Consider the following 23,843-nt stretch of genomic DNA (forward strand, 5'->3'; position numbering starts at 1 on the left):
TTCTTTAAATTAATAATCAGCAAATTATCTCTTATATTTAATAAATTATTTCTTAATAAAATATTTTTCTTAACCTTATATTCTAAGCTATTAAAATATAAATCTTTTGTTTTAATAGTAATTATTTATTATATAATTTCTTTTTATAATTAAAATAGATTATATTCTTTTTTTAAAAATTAAATACTCTAAATCTTTTCTTTTTACTAATATTTTTTATTAGATTATTATAATTATCTATATAATTTATAAAATAATTCAGAATTAGAAGAATATTTAAACTGATTCATATATTTTTAAAATTAATATATTTATTTAATAAACTATTAAGATATTATATAACTAATAAATTACTAAGAATTAGTATTTTACTTTATAAATATTAACTAATTATTGATATAAATTTTTAATTTTAAGAAATTTCTTCTTTTTAATATAATTAATTTTTTTTTTAATTAGCTAACTTCAGTAGTTACTATAATTTTAAAATCTTAAAAACTTTTATATAAATCTTCTATAAATATTATTATATCTTTTTCATATATTTAAAACTTTTAATAATTAAGATTATATTTTTATCAAGTCTTATCTAGATTATTATTCTAATTTTTATATTAATATTTTATTATTTAATATTTAATATAATAAATTTATTCAGAATCTCTCTAGAGATTTTATTATAAAATTTAATATTTTATTAAATAAATTATAATTTTAATTATTATTATATTAAATAAAATTAATATTAAATATTTCTTTTAATTAATTTAATAATCTTAAACTTTTTTATTCTAATATTAAAATCTAGAATTAATTTTCTTATTACTAGCTTCAGCTTTATAATTAAAATATTTTAATAATTTAAGATTAATTATTAAAAATATATTAATCAGTAATATTCGCAGAAATAAATTATAAATTAGATATATAAATAAAAAAAAATTAAATAATTTATATAAAATATTAAGCTAATATAAATCTTTTAGAATATAGAACTTAAAATAATTTAATAAATTAATAAAATCAGGCTTATAATTAATAAAAAGAATTCTTAAAAATATAAAGATTTTTAAATATTTTATTTATATATAATCTAAAATATAAATATGAAATACTAATAATAAATAAAATAAATATTTCTTAATATTATAATATTAATATTTTAAATATTTAATAATTTTTATTTAATAACTATTAATAAATCTGTTTTAAAAATTTACTAGATTATTGTACAAAGAATATAAGGGAGCAAAAGGTTGATAGATTTAACTAGCTAGGGGCAGCTGTCTACTTAAGATATTAGCAGAATATTAAATTATATAACTAATAATATAATATTATATAATATAGTCTAATATCTTTCTGGCTTGAAATTCTATAAATAATATAAAAAAATAAAACTATTTCTAATATTTTTTTTATATATAAATTCTTATTCTTAGTATTTTTATAAAATAAATAAATATTATAAATATAAATAATTTAATTAATTTATTTATTATTTATTTTTTAATTAAAATATAAATAAAATTAATATTATCAGTAGTAATAATTTATCTGATAAAGTAATATTTAATCTAAATATATTTAATATAAATATAATATTCTAGATTATATAATAATATAATAATACTCTAATTATTAGTCTAAATAAGAATTAAATAAGATATTATAATTTATATTATATTATTCTGCTGAAGATAAAGTTTATTAAATAATAATTAAAATTAAAGTATTTTCTAAACAGACAGCACCTGAATAATATATTTAATTATAATAAAAAAATATAATAATAAATTATTTCTTAAAATATTATAAAATAGATTTTTTAATAAGAATAAAAATATAGCTATTTATTAAAGCTGATTTATTAATATAAGAATCTATTTAATTAGTATTATAATATATAAGAAGATCTAGATTATTAAATATAAAAAGCAAATAAAATCTAGTAATTTTTTTAAATAATAATAGATTTAAATAATAATAGTAAAATAAATCTTAAATAAATTAATAATATAATAAGCAATTCTATTTATTATATAGATTATATTAGAATATATTTTAATAATTAATTAAATTAAGTATCTAAACTATTTTTAATATATTTTAATTTTATTAATTATAGCAAGATCTTTAGGATTCTTAATAATTAAAATAATCTTAAGATTATATAAAATTAAAAAAGACTTATAATTCTTAAGATTAAATTATTTTAAAATATTAAAAATATAATATTTTTATAAGACTATAATATTTTTAGTATAATAAATAAGATTTATATTAAGACATTATTTTATATAATTATTATTAATATATTTAAATATCTTACTAATTATATTTTTAATTTTTTTAATATAATTAAGATTAGATAATAATAGCAAGATATTATTAATATAAATAAAAATATAAATATTATTATAAACAAATATAATATAATTTATATATATATATAGATTTTTATAAGATAAAAAGATTATAAAATAATATATATTATTTTCTAAATAATTATTTTAAGTTATAAATAATTTTAAGAAATAATTTATAATAATCTAATTTTTTAAAATCTTCTAGAAGTTAAATATAAAGTAGCTTATATAATTTAATATTAAAAAAAATAATTATAATATTAATATTATATAAATATTACTTAAACTTTATAATTAATATAATAAAGATTTTTAGATTTATTAATTTTATAATAGTTATATAGATTTTATATATTTTAAAATCTTTATCTGATTATTATTTATAATTTTTAATTATAAGATATATTTTATAAATATTATTAGATTTAATTTATTAAATCTAATATATTAATAAAAATCTTATTTTTTTCTCTCTGTAAATAATATAAAAAATCTCTAAATCAAAATATTATTTAATCTTATAATAGATTATATTATATTATTTTATTAATTTTTTATATAATATAATATTTAGTTATAAGAATAGAATATATTTTTTATTAGATAATTTTAATAAAATAATATTATTATATAATATTTTAAATAAAATATTATATAATAATATTAGTTATTAAATTAAATAAGATATTTATAATATATAGCTATTTCAAAAAATTAATAAAATTATTATTTTTATAAGATTTTATAAAAATCTTTTATAAAAGTTATAATACTATAATATAGATCTAGGATATTTTATTTATTTTATTTATTTATTTTATTTATTTAATCTATTTAATTTATTTAATTTATTTAATCTATTTAATCTGCTTTATTCTAATAATCTGACTATTTATAATTTTCTTAATTATTTATTTATTTTTAATTTTATTAATAGCTCTTTGAGCTATATCTTATTTATAAATCTAAGAATAATCTAATTTAGAAGAAATAATAAAATAGAAATTATATATTTATTCTTAATATTTTAATTAAGAATTAATATATAATTTTTCTAGTATTTTATATAATATAATTAAAATATATAGCTAAAATAAAATAATAATTATATATTTTTATATATATTTTTTATTATAAGAATAATAATTTTATAAAACACTGAATTTTATTAATATAACTAGAATATTCTTATTATTTTTAATAAATAATAATAAAAAAGATACTGATTTCTTTTTTAATTATATTTTTTTAATTTAAAAAGCTTCTTTTTATATATTTTTAAATAATAATAAAAATAGTCAGATTAATAATTATTTAATTTAAATATATCTTAATTATACTAGAGCTTAAAAAAATATAATAAATAAGTCTTAATATTAAAAATAATTAAAATAATTAATTATCTAGTTTTTAGCTATATTATAATCAGATATAAAGATTTTCTTAATCTAATTATAATCTGGCAGTTAGATATAAAAGTTCTAATTAATCTAACCTGACCTGGCTGTTAGCCACTCTAATTTTAAGATATAATTTTATATACATATAATTTATTATATTTTAATATACAGCTGAGATATCTGCTATATTTTATTTATTTTAATAAATTTAATAAATAGAAATTTATATCTGAAACCTAGAATTATAAAATAGTTTTTTTTTTAAATAAAGCTATTTAAGATATAATATACTAAAATAAAAAATAGATATTTATAAAAAGAATTTATAAAAGATTTTTATAAGATCTTTTATAAGAGCTGTAATATTATAATATAGATCTAGTATACTTTATCTATTTTATTTATCTATTTTATTTATTTAATTTATTTAATTTATTTAATTTATTTAATTTATTGAATTTATTTAATTTATTTAATTTATTTAATTTATTTAATTTATTTAATTTATTTAATTTATTTAATTTATTTAATTTATTTAATTTATTTAATTTATTTAATTTATTTAATTTATTTAATTTATTTAATTTATTTAATTTATTTAATTTATTTAATTTATTTAATTTATTTAATTTATTTAATTTATTTAATTTATTTAATTTATTTAATTTATTTAATTTATTTAATTTATTTAATTTATTTAATTTATTTAATTTATTTAATTTATTTAATTTATTTAATTTATTTAATTTATTTAATTTATTTAATTTATTTTGTTTATTAAAATTATTTAATTTATTTGATTTATTTAATTCATTTAATTTATTTAATTTATTTAATTTATTTAATCTATTTAATCTATTTTATTTTAATAATTTAATTATTTATAATCTTTTTAATTATCTATCTATTTCTGATTTTATTAATAGCTCTTTAAATTATATTTTATTTATAAATCTAAGAATAGTTTGATCTAGAAGAAATAATAGAATAAAAATAATATATTTATTTCTAGTATTTTAATTAATAATTAATATATAGTTTTTCTAGTATTCTATATAATATAATTAAAATATATAACTAAAATAAAGCAATAATTATATATTTTTATATATATTTTTTATTATAAGAATAATAATTTTATAAAAAGCTAAATTTTATTAATATAACTAGAAGTTTCTTATTATTTCTAATAAATAATAATAATAAAGATATTAATTTCTTTTTAATTATATTTCTTTTAATTTAAAAAGCTTTTTTTTATATATTTTTAGAGAATAGTAAAAATAGCTAGATTAATAATTATTTAATCTAAATATATTTTAATTATATTAAAGCTTCAAAAAATATAGCAGATAGATCTTAATATTAAAAATAATTAAAATAATTAATTATCTGATTTTTAATTATATTATAATTAGATATAAAAATTTTCTTAATCTAATTATAACCTGCCGGTTAGATATAAAAATTCTAATTAATCTGATCTGATCTGGCTGTTAGCCACTCTAGTCTTATTCTATATAAGTAATTATTCTTATAATCTTAAAATAAAATATATTATAAAAAATATATTTATTAGCTTTTTATAATTTATTTAAATCATAAGTTATTTCTTAGAATTTCTATTTTTATATTAGTAATAATTCTTTATTATATAATCTTATTTTTTATAATTAAAATATTTTATTATTCCTGCAAGCACTGATACAGAATCTTATAAAATAAATATTTTTAATATATTTAATTATGAAATATCTTTCTATAAAAAGCTTTTATAATAATTCTAATTATTAAATTATTTTATCTAATTTATAAATACTAGTAATCTTTTTTATATATATAACTAATTCTTTTACTTTATTAATTAATATTTAATCCTAATTTTATAAATAATATAATTAAATCTTATTTAATAATAAAAAAATCTAATTACTTACAGATTTTTTATTTTATATTTTATAAAAATAATTTAAAAAATAAATATAATTATATAATATTTAATTTTTATATTTTATAATCTAGTTTTATTTTTATTCTTTTTAATATTATAAATATATAAAGCTTTTTTTATAAGAAATTATTTTTAAAATTTATAATCCTATTTTTTATTTATAATTTTCTAAATTATCTAGCTATATCTTAAGAAATTTATAAAAATTTATTTAATTATTTTTTTAAAAATATTTTATAATTTTATTTTTTATAATTATTAAATATATAATCTAGATAAATTACTATAATTTATATTTATTAATTTTTATTTTAATTATTAATTTTTATAATAGACTCTTACTAAATAATAAATATTATAATATTTATTATTTATAAAATATATATATATATATATTAGTCTTCTTTAATTTTATAAATAAAATATTAAAATTATTTAGAGATTTATAAAATTCTTTATTATTTATAAAAATTTCAAGTCTTTACTCTAGTTCTATAATTTATTAAAATATATTTAATTATTTATAAAAAAATTTAAAAAATAATAAAATTATATTTATTTTAATTATTTTTTATAATAATTTTTATAATTAATTTTAAAAAATTCAAAAAATTCTTATAAATATAATATTTAATATTTTATATAAATATAATTTTAATAAATTATCTTATGGATTTTAAATAATAAAATTATAAGAATATATATTAAAATAATATAAAAAAAATATATTTATTATAAAATTAAGATAATATTTATATTATTTAAAATATTATAATTAATCTTTTATCAAGCTTCTCTTATAGATAAATATATTTTTAAAAATTCTATAAATTATATATTATATTAATATAATAATCTTCCAAGAGACTGTCTCTGTAGTATAAATATTTCTTATAATATAATATATCACAAGTGTTATAAGGATTACTATCCTTACACTAACAGATTATGTTATTGTATACAGGCTGACACTCCATGGAGCTTGCACAGCGGCCCACAAATGCAATCGGCTTTTTAACCCAAATACATCGGTCATGGGAAACTTTTACTATTACATTGTTATGTAAGGATGTAATAAATATGCACAAATATAAAATAATAGCCAAAGTAAAAATTACAAACCCTTAATAAAATCAAAGGAGCACAGTCACAATAAATACAGATGGTAGAGGTATGTATACCTTCTCAAAATCCGGCCCAAGCACGAGGAGGCCTTTTGACTTGAAACACACAACTCTCCCAACATAGCGGACAGGCGAGCTATAGGCGCTGTATATCAGTCGAGTACGCAGTATCCATCATTTGTTGAGTTCAACATAATTTGCCGGGAAAAGACCCTTTCTACCAAGGTAGACACCAAACCACCAGTCATCATCAGGGAACTCCTGGAGAGCAGTCAGTAACATTTTACGTTGATTTAAAAGACCTCATGGATGGCAATGAATCATGAAATGGAAGTCAACCCATACGCCATCAGACGATGAGGAAGTTTCCAATAGTAATTGCCCATGACTTACAATTTTTGTAATCTCGGCACCCTCCGGGAAGCTTAGCTCGTTATCTTCAGCGGCTTCGTAGTCATACAACGCCGTCGCAGTGGGTTCTGTGACTGGTGCTGGAGGAGATTCGATTTCTGTGGAAATGGCGGCTGAATCTGTTTCAGGCTCATTGCCCTGCACCTCCGATTCTCTGTCGGCAATCACCTCGACATAATTACTTGGGAAAAGGCCCCTGTCGCCGTGAGAGTTGGATCCCAACCACCAATCTTTGTCGACCATTTCGATATCGGCTACATACTCGCCTTCCTTGAGATCAATCTCGTTGTCTTCCGCCTTCTCGTAGTCATATTGAACAAGAGCATGAATTCCCTTTGTTCGGCTATCATTGTCAGGAGTCTCTTCAGCTGTTGCACGTCGAGAGTCCTGGTTTTCCTCTTCAAGCTCCTTGTATCCTGTGATATTCTCTTGCAAACCCAGAGTGGTTGTAGGACTTGCTGGTGAGCGTTTTTCGTCGTTGGTATCTTCAATTCCTTTCCCAATGGGCACAGCGACACGTATAGGTGAGCTTTCACGCACCGGAGTTAGTGGGCCTGGAGACCGGTCTTGTCTTGTTCGGGTAGGAAGTATTTGATGAGCTACGGGCTCATGTGTAATTTCCAGATCGACAGGGCTTTTCCGACTTTCCTCTGGGGTTGCATTGTGATCAGTAATTGGAACAGCTTGGTGATCGGAGGGCCTTTCAAACGAAGGCCCGTGATCAATTTGTTCGCGAATGACGCTAACACTTGGTAGGTGTGTCCGGGTGTCTGCTTGAGGCTCCTCACTTGTCACATAATCAGAGGTCTGGTGAGCGGAGGAAACTTCACTGCCAAATGATTTGCCAGTGTGTGTGGTCTGAACAGGAGCCCAGGATTTGCCGCTATATGAGCTCTTCCATTCCCCCTTATCACTGTGATGGCTTTGAACGGCGGACTCGGCATTGGACTGATGTGAAGAGGGCGGAGCCATGTCTTGCTCACGTGCCCTGGCTTTCCTCTCTGCCCAAAGTTGGGCAGGTGTCTTACCACCCTCATCAGCAAAGGTCCGGCTTGCGCCACCAATTTGTACGGTAGTTGGGTTCGAATTCAATGCCGGACTGCTTGGAAGGGGTGGCTTTGTTCCTGCGAATGACGAAGCAGCACCAAACTTGTTTGAAACTTTCGGCTTCGGGAGGCTTTGCAGGCGCTCAGAATCACCTGAAGATGAAGACCCGCCAGGGAAATTTTCATTTTCAGCGGGGCCTGGAGCCTGGACTGGTGCAGTATGCCGGGGTTCATTGTTCGATGGAGGGGAACCTGGGAGTTTTGCCTTTGAACGAATTGCGGCAATATCAACTTTCCCGACAGGTTGGTATGCACCTTTGACAGGCTCTGGCCGATCGTCATCGATACCACTTGCTTCACGCGCCTGCCTTCTTATCGCAGCAATGTCCACCTTTCCAATAGGCTGGTAGCCGCCTTTCACAATATCACCCCGATCATCGGGGGTATGTTGAACCATGGCCTTTGCCGCAAATTTATTATCTGATTTGAGGTCCTCCATGTTGACTTTGGTGGGTTTGTAGGCTGGCTGGACTTTTTCAAGCTCGGTCCTCGTAACCGGAGGTGCATTTGGGCCCCATCCATCGTCATCGCCATCTCTCTTTTGAACCGGCCGCAATGGGCCTGCTGCTGCTGCATCCAGCGCAATGCCAGTGGTCCGGCTAGGAGTGAACGCTGGTTTAGTTGACACTGGTGACACGGGTGTTAACGAGCGCTGCTGGGCCGCACTCGGAGTATACTTTGCACCAGATGCATCGCCAACTTTATGTATGATTCCATCGGCGGTTAGATCTCCCTCGGAGCGTGCTGTAATTTGCACATGATAGCCCTAGGAATACGGCCAGTGAGTTATGTGAGCACATACATATTATAATGGAAACTAACATGTAAGAACTTTGACACAGCGGACAAATGACTGGTGAAATATCCTTTCGTCCGCTCAGGCACTCCCTCCCCACACCAAGCAATCAAGACATTTTTCGGAAGCCCGGTATTCGGGTCAGTGACTTTGACATAGGCAAATTGTATCTTCCCTTCGGAAAATTCATCTATGAGATCCACCAATTCACCCGCTTGGAATACACAATTAGTGAATTATTTAATATCCGATGGTATAACAACACACCTCCCGTATCTTGGACCTTCATGACACTCTCCTTGCTGCCGGAATCTTGCTGGAAGGCATTCGTGAGAGGTGTAGAAACAGAGAAGATTGCCCATTGGCCATGCGTAGGAGAACCTGTACCAGAAATCGGAAGAGTTGAGTTGATGACGGCCTGGTAGCTCTTCGATATTGAAGGCCCATTGACTGACAAATTCAGCGCCGCCATGTCCGTGAAATAGAGAATCTCGAAAGCAGACTTTAGAATGTTTGGTATAGGGCGACAGGGGGGACTCGATAGCTCCCGGTTAAACGTGAAGTTCAAAGGACAGCTAGCAACATGTCAGAGTTACCAAGCTACAAGCATGAGTAGCAATACCTTTCTTGTATGGCGTAGGCAAATTAAGAAAAAAAGGTGTACGTTGCAGTGGGATGAAGGTTTCCTGACTTGATCAGGAGAGTGGTTGCTGCTGCCTTGTTGAACGGGCGGGTTGTGCATCACTTGTACGGACTAGGGTACGTCACACTACCGGAATTCGGAACGACAATGAGGCGGTGCACCTCCTTTTAGTTGTACGCAATGAATCATTAGACATCAGACTGCAATGCTGGGCTCTACGCATGTACTATTTATTCACACCATACTCTGCGAAGGTCAAAATATTGATTGATGTGTATCTATAGACGTCAATGATAGTGTATGATAGGAATCCTTGTAACCCTCGTTCTATATCGCGAAGATATTATAATCGTAAACATCTAATTATATATATTTTTTTAATTTTGATAGGTATATTTGAATATAAAAAAAGGTATAATTGTTAGGGAACCGGCTCAGGTTGAGGTTAAAATATGATAGATTAACTGTTAGTATTGGATTGGAAGGAGGGCTTGGCCCAGTGGTGGCCTTGGATTCAGCTGCTCTGTTGACCAGACCTCAGCCTGTTGATTCTATCCCTCGGCTATTTCTGGATTATATTTTATATATATTATTTCTGTCTGATTATATATCTATATAGTATCTGCTTATATAGTAATATTATAAAACCAGGTTTTTATTAGCTTATCTTACTAGCTATTATCTTGATTATTAAAATTAATAATTATAAGCCTGGTTTGCTATAGTATTTAATTATCTATTATATTATGTTTAAATTTTTTATTAAACTATTAAGCCTTTTTCTAATTAATTAACTCTTAATATCACGGTCTGACACCTACTACCACTATCACCTGTCCTGAATCTGTCTGTCCTGTCCTGGAGTCTCTTTATATAGTATATATAGTATAAAGCTATCAGCTTTATATATTAGTTCTTTTACTGATAGTACAGTGACTTAGTATCAGAATATATATCTAATATTATATTATAATAATATATAAAACTATTTTTATTAATTATTAGTTTAAATCTTAGACTATATAACTACTGGACTAATTATATAAATATTTATTTCTTTATTTCTTTATCTGTCTGAGATCTCTCCATAATACTAAAATACTAGTATTTTAAAAAAAGAATTAAATATTATAATATAATATTTATTATTATTATTATTTATTCTAAATCTGCTGTTTGTTTCTGAAGTTTTTTTATATAATATATATAATATAAAGTTATTATAAGGGGTGCTTATAAGATAGTATGATGAAGATATATCTATTATAGAGTGGCTAACAGCCAGGATAGAATAGATTAATAGATAAATTTATATCTGCTGTCAGATTAATAATTAGATATAAGATTCTGATTATCTTATATCTAATTACAAAATAGTTAAAAATAAAATAATTAATTATTTTAATTATTCTTAATATTAAGATTTATTTATTAAATTCTTTTTAGATTTTAACTTAAATAAAATATACTTAGATTAATCTTTATCTATTTAAAGTGGATTCTCAGGGATATAGAGACTTCTGGATACTTTACTTATATATAATTTAAAATATAGATATAGATTACTAATAAAAAATAAAAAGAATATTTCTTAAACTTATAATATTAATATTCTAGGTACTTAATAATTTCTATTTAATAATTACTAACAGACTTTTTTAAAATATTTGCCAGAATATATACTTAATTAAAAAAAATAATTTTTTATTTATAAATCTAGCTATATTATATTACTTCTTTTTATTTAAAATATAATTAAACTTTTAAATTAAAATAGTTAAAATATGTATAAATTAGAGTTGTGTTAAATATTTAAATAAATTTAGATATATTAATATATTAAAGCTAATTCTTCTATTTATTTAGATAAATTCTAAATCTTTAATAAAATATATTTAATTAATTTATATAATTACTTTAGTAAATCTATCTGTTATTATATTCTCTATAAATAAATAAATAATTTAAACCTTTTATTTATAATATAATTATAAATAATATAATATTAGATAAAGATATACTTTATTTATTAATAATTTACTAGATTTTTTATAATCTTAAGAATTTTCTGATTATTGTTATATAATATAATAAAAATATTTTAATATATAATATTTTTTTCAATTATATATAAGAAATATATATACTAAATTGCTTATTTAATTATTTTAATAATAATAATTTACTCTGCTTTAGTAAAGCTCTGAGTAATAATAATTTATTTTTTATTAATTTAATAAATAAATAAATTATTAATTATTAATGTATACTGAATTATTATATATAATAAAGATTTTCTCTTTATTTTCTAAATAAAAAATATTATCTTATAATTTTTTATAATTTTAAAATATCTTAAGATATACTTTATAATAGATAAAAAAATCAGACTTGAATTAGTCAGCTATTAAGATAATTAATCAGTTTAGAATATAATATCTAATTATATTTTATATACTAAGAAAATAAATTCTTTAATTAATATTTTAAATATTTTATAAGTCTTCTTACTTAGCTGTGAATTATTAGTATTAAATTAGATATTTAATTTTATTAATATATTAATAAACTTATAACTTATTATTCTAAATTTCTTAGAAATCTATTTAATATAGATTTTCTAATTTATCTTAACTAATCTATTCTTTTTTTAGATAAATCTAATATCTAGAAGCTTTTAAATTAAGTTATAATTAATTATAGAATAAAGTCTTTTTAATTTTTCTTTTTAATATTATAGATTTCTACTTCTTTATAATTAAAAATAAAATAATAATTATTTCTTATATATTAATAAAAATACTAGAATTAATAATAGCTAATCTAAATCTTACTTTCTTAAAAAAATTAATTATTTAAATTCAAAGACTTTCTTAATTCTAGCATTATATTTTTAATTATTTTATTATTAAATTCTTAAAATTCTTAAAATACTTTTATACAGTTTGACTTATCTAGCTCTAAATTAATAAAAATAGTTAATATATTTAGAAAATAAAATTTATATTCTAGCTTTATTAATATTATTATAATAATTCTAAGACTATTTAGATAAAATATTAAATTATTATTTAATTACTTATTTTCTCTAACTACTAATCTTATTTTAAATTAATTAATTCTTTTATTAATATTAATCTTAATATTAAAAATTTAATATATAAAGAAGATAATTGTTTCTGTTTTTTTAGAATAATTTTTAAATTTTAAAATTGATTAATATAATAAGTTCTTTTTATATAGATTTAATTTATTTAGATTTATAGATTTATTTATTAATTATTTTATTATATAATCTAGATATTTCAATATCTAATATTATAAAAATTATAAAACTTATTTTATATTTATAATATTTTTCAAAAAATTTAAAAATAAAAATAAAAAAATCTTAATATATTATATTAAATAATTATTTATATTTTCTCTTTTTATAGAGGAGTATTTAATATCTTTTCTTTATTTTTTATTTATTTCTTTAGATTATTAACTCTTTAAGGATCTCTTAGATAGCTATTATAAATATTTATTATATTTAGATTAAAATAATTTAATGTCTAATTATTTCTTTTTAAAAAGAATTATTTTTAGAAATTATAATCTCTTTTCTATTTTTAATATTATTATTTAAAGTAGTAGAAATATTATTATTAGTTATATTATTTATAATAAAGCTATTCTTATTAGCTATAATATCTAATTATTTTAAAAATATAAAATTAATTAATTTAATTAATAATCTAATTATCTTCTTTAATAAACTTATATATAAGTCTATAATTATTAATTAAAAAATTTTAGATAAATAAGATTATTTAATAAAATATAAAATAATAATAAATTTTTAAATAAATTGTAAAATATATAATTAATATTTAAATAGCATTCTAACTTTTTTTTATAAAATTTAGAATTTATAATAAATCTTGTTATATTATTATTCTTTAATATAATAATTATTTATTTATTTTTTATATTTTAGAAATATTTCTTTAGATATACAGCTTCTAAGTTTGCTTATATTCTTATAATAATTTAAAATTCTATATTTCTAAGTTTATAAATATTTAATATTAGATTAATAATTAAATCAGAGTTTAAATAAAATCTTTAATTTTTTGTAAAATTCTTTTTAAGTCTTTATAATAATTATGTAACTTCTTAGATAATTAATTATATTTATAATCTATTTTTAATATACTTAACTAATCTTTCATTTAATTAGTAGAATATATATAATTTTTAGAATAATCTAATTAAATTATTAAATTATACTGTTTGAGCTGATATCTCTGATTTAATAAATTTAAACTTAATATTTTTAAATTAATTTTAAAAAGTTAAGATAATAAGCTTTTTAATATTATTAATCTAGATTATTATAAATATTATTTCTGTAGGTTAGTTTTATTCAGAAATAATTTAACTATTACTAGTGACAGAATTATTAATACTATTAAAAAGATTTATTATAATAATTATAATAATCGTAATAATTACTGTAATTATTAGATTTAGCGAAATTAAAGATTTCTCTATAATTATTATTTTTAATTATAATAAGATATTCTATCAGATAATTTATTATAATTAAAATATTTTATAAAATAGGTTTCTTATAGTTAGAAAATAAAATATAAAATAAATATTTATTATGATTATTATAATTATAATCGGTACTACTTATAATAGTTATATTATTAATATTATTGGATAAATTTAGTACTAAAAATATAAATCAAACAATATATAAAAAATATAGATATATTTATATTATTTGTAATAATTAATCTAGATTTTGAATATCTCTGTCTTTAATAATAATTAGTAAGACGTTAAAGATTTCTAATATTAGAAAATAACAGAAGAGAGAATATAAAAAATTAAAATAATAATTAAAATTATAAAATACAAATATATAAAATAAAATAAAATAATAAATATAAATATAAAGTTTATAAATATAGAATCTTTACATTCTGATAATAATTCTTTAATTAAGATAGATTTAGTAACTCTAGAGTTCATTAATTAAATAGAATAAATATAAGAAATAGTTTTAAAAATAACTTAATCTTTTACAAATCTATATTTTTTAGATTAATCTTTTATAAATCTATATTTTTTAGATTAATCTTTTAGAAATCTAGAATCTTATAAAAATATGTTAATTATAAGATTCTAGTTCTAAAGAATGAAAAGAAATGAATTAAATTTTTATTTAAGAATATTTGTATAATATAACCTGCTGATATTTTATATTATTTATAATAAGATTATTTAATATTTATTAACTAATAAATATTTTATAAAAAGTCAGTAAAATAATACAAAGTATTTTATTATAATATTAAATAATATCTTTATCTAGAAATCTTCTATATTTTTTATAGAAAGAAGAAAATAAGATCTTTATTAATATATTAAATTTTATAGATTAAGTCTGATAATATTTATAAAGCTTATCTTATAATTATAAGCTATAGATTATAATTAAATAAAAACTTTAAAATATATAAAATCTATATAGTTATTATAAAATTAATAAATTTAAAGATTTTTATTATTTTAACTATAAAGTTTAAATAATATTTATATAATATTAATATTATAGTAATTCTCTTAAATATTAAATTATATAAGCTATTTTATATTTAATTATTAGAAACTTTTAAAAATTAGATTATTATAGATTACTTCTTATAATTATTTATAATTTAAAATAATTATTCTAAAAATAATATATACCGCTTTATAATCTCTTTATCTTATAAAAATTTATATATACATATATATATAGATTATACTATATTTATTTCTAATAATATTTATATTCTTTTTTATATTAATAATATCTTGCTATTGTTATCTAATCTTAATTATATTAAAAATTATTATAAATGTTCTTTAATATAAAATATTAGTATTAATAATAAAAGTCTTTTAATTAAAGATATTATATTAAGTCTTATATAATATTTTATAAGATATTATATTAATAATATTATAAATAAATCTGTTTTTAATATATTTAATTATTTATATAATATAATCTTCTGAAGCTCTAGATATTTAATTTTCTATTATTATTAAAATAATTAATTTTATTAAATAATAATTCTTAATTTTGATTATTTTATTAAAAATAGATTAATAATATAAAGCAGAATTTTAAATAATATTTTTAAATTTATAATAATCTTTCAAGAAGTTGTACTCTAGTATATTATTTATATAAAAATATTTAATTAATATTTAAAATTAAGTTAATAAATAATTTTATAATAAAATAAAAATTTTAAATATATTTATATAATTTTTTATTATAATAATCTAGTAGTATTAAATAATATAATTATTAAAAATAATAAAATAAAAAATATTAATAGAGCTTTTTATAGACATTAATTTATAAATATTTATATAAATAAAATCTTTTAATTTAAACTTAATATCTTATATATTAATAATTCTTTTTATTTAAAAAAGCTCTGACTATAATATAACTTAAAAATTTTTTTAATTATTTTAAGATTAAACTTAATAAATTTTTATTAAATATAATAAAAACAATTTCTAAAAATTAATAATTTTTTAGAGATTATACAATAAAATAAAAAGAATTAAAAAAATATTTATTAAATAAATAAGAATATATTATTAAAATAGATTATTCTAGATTAATGAAATAAAATAAATCAGTAATAAAAAAATTTTAATATTAAAAAAAGATAATAATTAAATATTATAAAATATATTTAATAAAAGATATATCCAAGTAGTTATAATTATAAAAAAAATCTAAAAAAACTAAAAATATTAAAATTTAAAAATAATAAAATTAATCAGATATTAAATCAGAGTAAAATATCTAATAAAATCTAATAAAATTAAATCTAATACTAAGCAGAAGAACTTATAATTTATATAAAAAATATAAAAAATAAAAGATTAATTAATTTAATTAGCTAGAGATAACTGCCTACTTAAGATATTAACAGGATATTAAGTCATATAAATAATAATATAATATCACGCAATATAGTCCAACAATAAACTAAGTATCTGTGATTTATAATATTAAGAAATTAATATTTATAATAATTAGATTATAATCTATAAATTACTTAAACTCAATTAGAAAATATATCTTATAATCTAATTATATAGAGCTCTCTACTTTAAATTAATTAGTTATTATAATTATTTATAACTTAAAAATATTTATATAACCAAGTTATTTATATAATAATATCAGATCTAATACTATTATTAATATTATTATAAGATTCTTATATTTATTTAACTTAATAAAATAAATATTATACTTTTTATAGACTCTGGCACTCTCCTAATAATCTTCTAAATATTTATATTTTATATAATAATATTAGAATAATCTTATATATTATAAATCTTATAAGCTGAGCTTCTACTAAAAATATTAAAATTTATATTTAAATGATAATATATTATATTTTATATCTTAAACTATCTATTTTTATTATTATTAAAGTAAAAAATATATTTTAAAATTTAGAGTCTGGTCAGCTATATTATTTAAAATATTAAATTAATATAAAATCTTATTAAATTAGTAAAGAATATAACTAAAAAAATATCCTTTATTTAAGATAATATAATATTCAGTTTCTAAATCTTAAATCTATTTATTTTTTATATTAGAAATATATAGCTTAAGAGCTATAAATTATAAGAGATGATATCCGCGGGATATATTCTTATAAGGGCGAAGCCTGTCTTCTTTCAGGTATATCTAAGTATATATATAAGATTCTAGAGATCTATAGATAATTATAAATAATAATAATTTTTTAATTAAATAATAATACTTTTTTTAGATTATAATCTTATATATTTCTTTATAATTATTAATTATAGATTTAATTTCTATAATAGATTTTAATAAATTAAAATTTATATTATTTTATTAAAAATTAATTTTAATAGAACTAGTTTAATTATATAATTCTTTTAGTAATCTATTTATATATAATTATAATAGCTTGAGAAGATTAGCCCGGGGCTTTACTATATATAGTATAACACAGTAAGATAGTGATTTCTAAATAGCACGCCTGTAATTAATCAGAGTACTAAGACCAGAGAGCCTAGTTTAGGGCCTGAGAGCCTGTGATTGGCCAGAGAGCCACTGTGTGGGCCAGAGAGCCTGTGAGAGAGAGATAGATATAAGAGATAATATCCGCAGGATATATTCTTACAAGAATAAAGTCTATTTCTTTCTGAATATATTTAAGTATATATATATAATTCTAGAAATCTACAGATAACTGCAGGTAATATTAGTCTTTTGGCTCAGTGACAACAACTTTCCTAGATTGCAGTCTTATATAAATTATATAAAAATAATATTATTAAAAATATTTAAATATTTATTAATAAGAGACAGAAAAAATAAATGTTTTATAATTATATATATCTTTTTAATTTTCTTATCTTTCAGATTTAGTGTAATATATTAAATAATATAAACAAAATTATTATTATTTATTATTACTGCTAATATATCTGACTACTTTAATATAATATTAATAATAAAAAAATAATTTAATATAATACTTAATTTATTATTCTTAGATCTATACTCTTGGATATTATATTTTAATATTTAATTATTATTTTACTGTTTTAAAATTAAATAAAAATAGAAATATAATTTATAATATACAGTAATTTTATAATATATATATTTTTCATTAATATAGTCTTCAGAGTATTTAAACTAGTATTATTAATATTTAAAATTTATTATATTTTTTAAATATTATCTTTATTAATTACACTTCTGTTGGATTATATTATATGATATTATATTATTAATTATATAACTTAATATTCTATTAGTATCTTAAATAGATAGTTATTTCTAATTAATTAAATTAATTAAATTTCTATTTTTTTATATTTGTTATATAGATTATAAGTTTTTTTACTTAATATTAGATTTAAGTTTATTAAGTTTTATTAGATATTTTACTCTAATTTAATATCTAATTAATTTTATTATTATTTTTTATATTTTTTAGTTTTTTTAAAAGTTTTTTTTATAATTATAATTATTTAAAATATATTTTTTATTAAATATATTTTATAATATCTAATTATTATCTTTTTTTAATATTATAATTTTATTACTGATTTATTTCATTTTATTAATTTAAAATAATCTATTTTAATAATATATTTTTATTTTTTTAATAAATATTTTTTTAATTCTTCTTATTTTATTATATAATCTCTAAAAAATTATTAATTTTTAGAAATTGTTTTTATTATATTTAATAAAAATTTATTAAGTTTAATCTTAAAATAATTAAAAAAATTTTTAAGTTATATTATAGTCAGAGCTTTTTTAAATAAAAAGAATTATTAATATAATTATTAAAAAATAAGAATTAATATTATTAGAATATTTTTAAAAATAAATCTTATTTTAAAAAATCTTAATATTATATTACTGCAGTTACTTTTCTATATAAATATTTTATAAATTTAAATAATATTATTAAAGCTATTATTATATTAATATAAATCTATAATAAAGCTAAAATATATATATAATATAATAAAAAGCTTAAGAATAATTATATAAAAAATTCAAATAAATAAAATTAAATTAATTTTTTCTAATAAATATATTTTAATAACTTATTAATTCTGATATTTTCTTTTATATTTTAAAAATAAGAATTACTGCTAATATATATAATAAGATTTAAAATATTTATAATATATTTAAAAATATTAATATATTTTTTAAATTTTAAAAAATAATTAATATAAAATACTTTATTAATATTAATTCTCTTATTTTTTTAAAAAATAGATTAAAGTAATTAATAATTTATATAAAATAATTAAATTATTTAACTAAATTAAATTTATATATTTTTAAATTATTTTATAAAATAGTTATATAGTATAATTATTTCTAATTTTAATTAATTATAATAATTTCTTAAAGTCTAATTTATATAATATTTATTAAAATTTTATTATCTTTAAATGTAATTAAAAAATATTATTAATTTATTTTATTAATAATATAATTATTATATTATATAATGAGAAATAGAATTATAATTATAATAGAGATTATAATAAAAATTATAATAATTTTAATTTTTAATTAATTAAAATTTTTTAAATCTTTAATTCTATAAATTATAATATTATATAATATAATTATTATTAATCTTATAATAATTATTTCTTAAGCAATTATTATTATAAAATAAATAATAAAATTAAAATTAAAATTAAAGATAATAAATAAGATTAAAATAGAAATTATAAATATAATAAAAAATATAATAATTTTTTAATTAATATAATTAATAATAATACTTCAGAATTAGTTATTAATATCTCTATTAAATTAATCTTAATAAATATCTTAAGTATAAATTATAATAGTGTAAATATTAATATTATTAGAATTTTTAATAATATAAATATTAATATTAATATTTTTATAATATTATTTATTATTATTAATATTATTATTAATAAGATATATTCTTTTTATAATATTATAAAATAATTTAAGAAGTCTACAAAAAGTCTAAATCTTTAAATAATTTATTTAAAATTATTATATTATATAATATATTTACAAATAAGTTTTATTAATTATTATATATATATTATATTAATTTATATAATTATAAACTTAATATTCTAATCTTAGAGATATAATAATATTATATTTAATCTTTTTATTTAAATTAATTATTTAATTTAACTGAACTTTTTAAGATTTATTAATATTTAATATATTTTAACCTTAATTTATAATCTTCTCTGAATTTATTAATTTATTAAAAAAAATCTTAAAATAAAGTTTAAGTTAGATAGTTTAATAATTTTTATAAATATTAATAATAAATATAAACCTTATAGATATACTCTAATTAATTATTATTTTTTTTATTTTTAATAATATAAATTCTAATTATATAAATATCTTAAAATAGATTAATTATCTTATATAAATAATAAAAAAAATAATTTATTAAATTTTTATTTTTTACTATTAGTACTATAATTTCTTTAAATCTAAAATTAATTTTAATTTATTTAGTTTATTATTAGATTATTTATATTTTTAAATATAAGTTTTATAACTTAATAAAAGATATAATTTATATATAAATATTAAGGAAAATATTTTAAAAATTATATAAATTATATCTCAAAAATAAAGATTATATTTTATTAATAAAAAAATATAAGATATTAAGTTTAAATTAGAAAATCTTATTTATATAAATATTTATAAATTAATTTTTATAAAAGATTCTATTAATATTTTTTATTTTATCATTTTTATTAATTATATTATTTAATACTACTGAATTTTTATAATAAAAAATTATATAAATATATTTAAGAAATTTATTTTATTATAAAATTATCTATTAACTTAATTTTAAATATTAATTAAATATTTTTATATAAATAATATATCAGAGTATAAATTTTTAAAAAATTATTATAAATCTAAAAATATTATTTAGAATTCTGCTTTATATTATTAATCTATTTTTAATAAATAAATTAAAATAAAGACTTATTATTTAATAAAATTAATTATTTTTATAAAAATAGAAAATAAACTATACAGATTTCTATAAGATTATATTATATAAATAATTAAATATATTAAAAATAAGTTTATTTATAATATTATTAATATAATATCTTATAAAATTTAATATAATATTTAATCTAATATTTTTTATTAAAGAGCTCTTGATTATTAATACTAATATCTTATATTAAAGAAGATTTATAATAAACTAAATTTTAGAATAAATAAAAATTAATTTATTAGCTATAATAAAAATTTATATAAGATTTATAATTTAAAATTAAAAAAGATTATTATAATTAAAAATATTATTTTTTATAACTAATCTATCTTTATACTGCTATTTTTAAATATTAAATATAAATTAAATAATATTTTAATTAATTTTTTAATTAATAATTAAAATATTAAAAAATATTAATATACTCTATTTAATTTTTTTTTATATAAAATAACTAATTAAAATCTATTAACTTTTATAAATTTATTATTATTACTTTTTTTATTTAATCTTAAATTATGAAGCTATAGACTGAACTTAATTAAATAATTATTAATAATCTTTTATAATTTAGAGAATATAAAATAATTAATATATTATTTTTAATTATAAGTTTAATTTTTTTTATTAACATATATATATAGCTAATCTAGTAATAGATTTTATATTAAAATCTTAATTTAAATTATTTTCTTTAATATTAATATTAATAATTAAAAGATTATTAGCTGTTAATAATAATAAAATTAAGTTCTTAAATATTTTTTTATTTTATTATATAAAATAGTCAAGTACTTAAACTAAAATCTTAAATTAATTTTTTTAATAATTTATAAAAATTAAAAAATTAAGTTTAAAATTTTTAAAATATATATAATTATATATTATAATTTTATAAATAAATTTTAATTTATATAAAGATATTAAGTTTATTAATTCTCTGAAATAATTATATATTATAAATATCTTATTTAATTTAATAATTAATACTATTAATATTAATATTTTAAATAAAATATTATATAATAATATTATTTTATTAAAACTTTTTAATAAAAAATATATTCTATTCTTATAACTAGATACTATATTATATATCAAAATTAATAAAATAATATAATATAATTTATTATAAGATTAAATATTATCTTTATCTATAGATCTTTTATATTATTTATAAAAAAAATTTTTTTATTATTATATTAAATTTAGTAAATTAAATCTAATAATATTTATAAAATATATCTTATAATTAAGAGCTATAAATAATAATTAAATAAAAACTTTAAAATATATAAAATTTATATTATTATTTTAAAATTAGTAAGTTTAAAAGTTTTTATTATATTAATTATAAAATTTAAATAATATTTATATAGTATTAATAGTATAGCCTTTTTTTTAAATATTAAATTATATAAGTTATTTTATATTTAATTCTTAGAAAATTTTAAAAAATTAAATTATTATAAATTATTTTTTAAAATAATCTATAATTTAAAGTAGTTATTTAAAAAGTAATATATATTATTTTATAATATCTTTACTTTATAAGAATTTATATATATATATATATAAATTATATTATATTTATTTATAATAATATCTATATTTTTATCTATATTAATAATATCCTGCTACTATTATTTAATCTTGATTATATTAAAAAAATTAAAGATATAATTAATAAAATATTTAAATATATTAATAATAGATATATAGAGTAATTTCTTAATATAAATCTTATTTATTATATTAAAAATATTATAATCTTATAAAAATATTATATTCTTAATATTTTAAAATAATTTAGTTTTAAGAATTATAAGCCTTCTCTAATTTTATATAATCTTAAGATTATTTTAATTATTAAAGATCTTAAAGATCTTGCTATAATTAATAAAATTAAGATATATTAAAAATAATTTAAATACTTAATTTAATTAATTATTAAAATATATTTTAATATATTTTATATAATAAATAAAAGTACTTGCTATATTATTAATTTCTTTAAAATTTATTGTATTATTATTATTTAAATTTATTATTATTTAAAAAAATTACTAGATCTTATTTTTTTTATATTTAATAATTTTAGTCTTTTTATATATTATAATATTAATTAAAAAACTTTTATATTAATAAATTAGCTTTAATAAATAGTTATATTTTTATTTTTATTAAAGATTTTATTTTATAATATTTTAAGAAATAATCTATTATTATATTTTTTTTATTAAGACTAAGTATATTATTCAGATACTGACTATTTAAAAAATATTCTGATTTTAATTATTATTTAATAAAGTTTATTTTTAATAAAATAATATAATATAAATTAAAATACCTTGTCTAGCTGTTATTTAGATTAATAATTAAAATATTATTATATTATTATATAATT

At 16.2% G+C, this 23,843-nt stretch overlaps 1 protein-coding gene across 1 annotated transcript; it reads right to left on the minus strand.

The window, feature by feature from the left end:
• Nucleotides 1-1,273: 1,273 nt before the first annotated feature.
• Nucleotides 1,274-9,878, minus strand: BO70DRAFT_433716 (putative actin binding protein; the record flags this gene model as incomplete). The annotated part of the gene is made up of 6 exons (XM_025548438.1): nt 9,780-9,878; nt 9,425-9,732; nt 9,184-9,371; nt 7,238-9,127; nt 7,066-7,105; nt 1,274-1,287 (listed from the first exon to the last, which is right to left on the minus strand). The coding sequence occupies exons 2-6, from the start codon at nt 9,627-9,629 to the stop codon at nt 1,274-1,276; spliced, it is 2,337 nt and encodes a 778-aa protein (XP_025394111.1). The 5' UTR covers nt 9,630-9,732; nt 9,780-9,878.
• Nucleotides 9,879-23,843: the final 13,965 nt, after the last annotated feature.

This window comes from Aspergillus heteromorphus (assembly GCF_003184545.1).
Source record: "Aspergillus heteromorphus CBS 117.55 chromosome Unknown BO70scaffold_81, whole genome shotgun sequence".
Taxonomy (NCBI): domain Eukaryota; kingdom Fungi; phylum Ascomycota; class Eurotiomycetes; order Eurotiales; family Aspergillaceae; genus Aspergillus; species Aspergillus heteromorphus.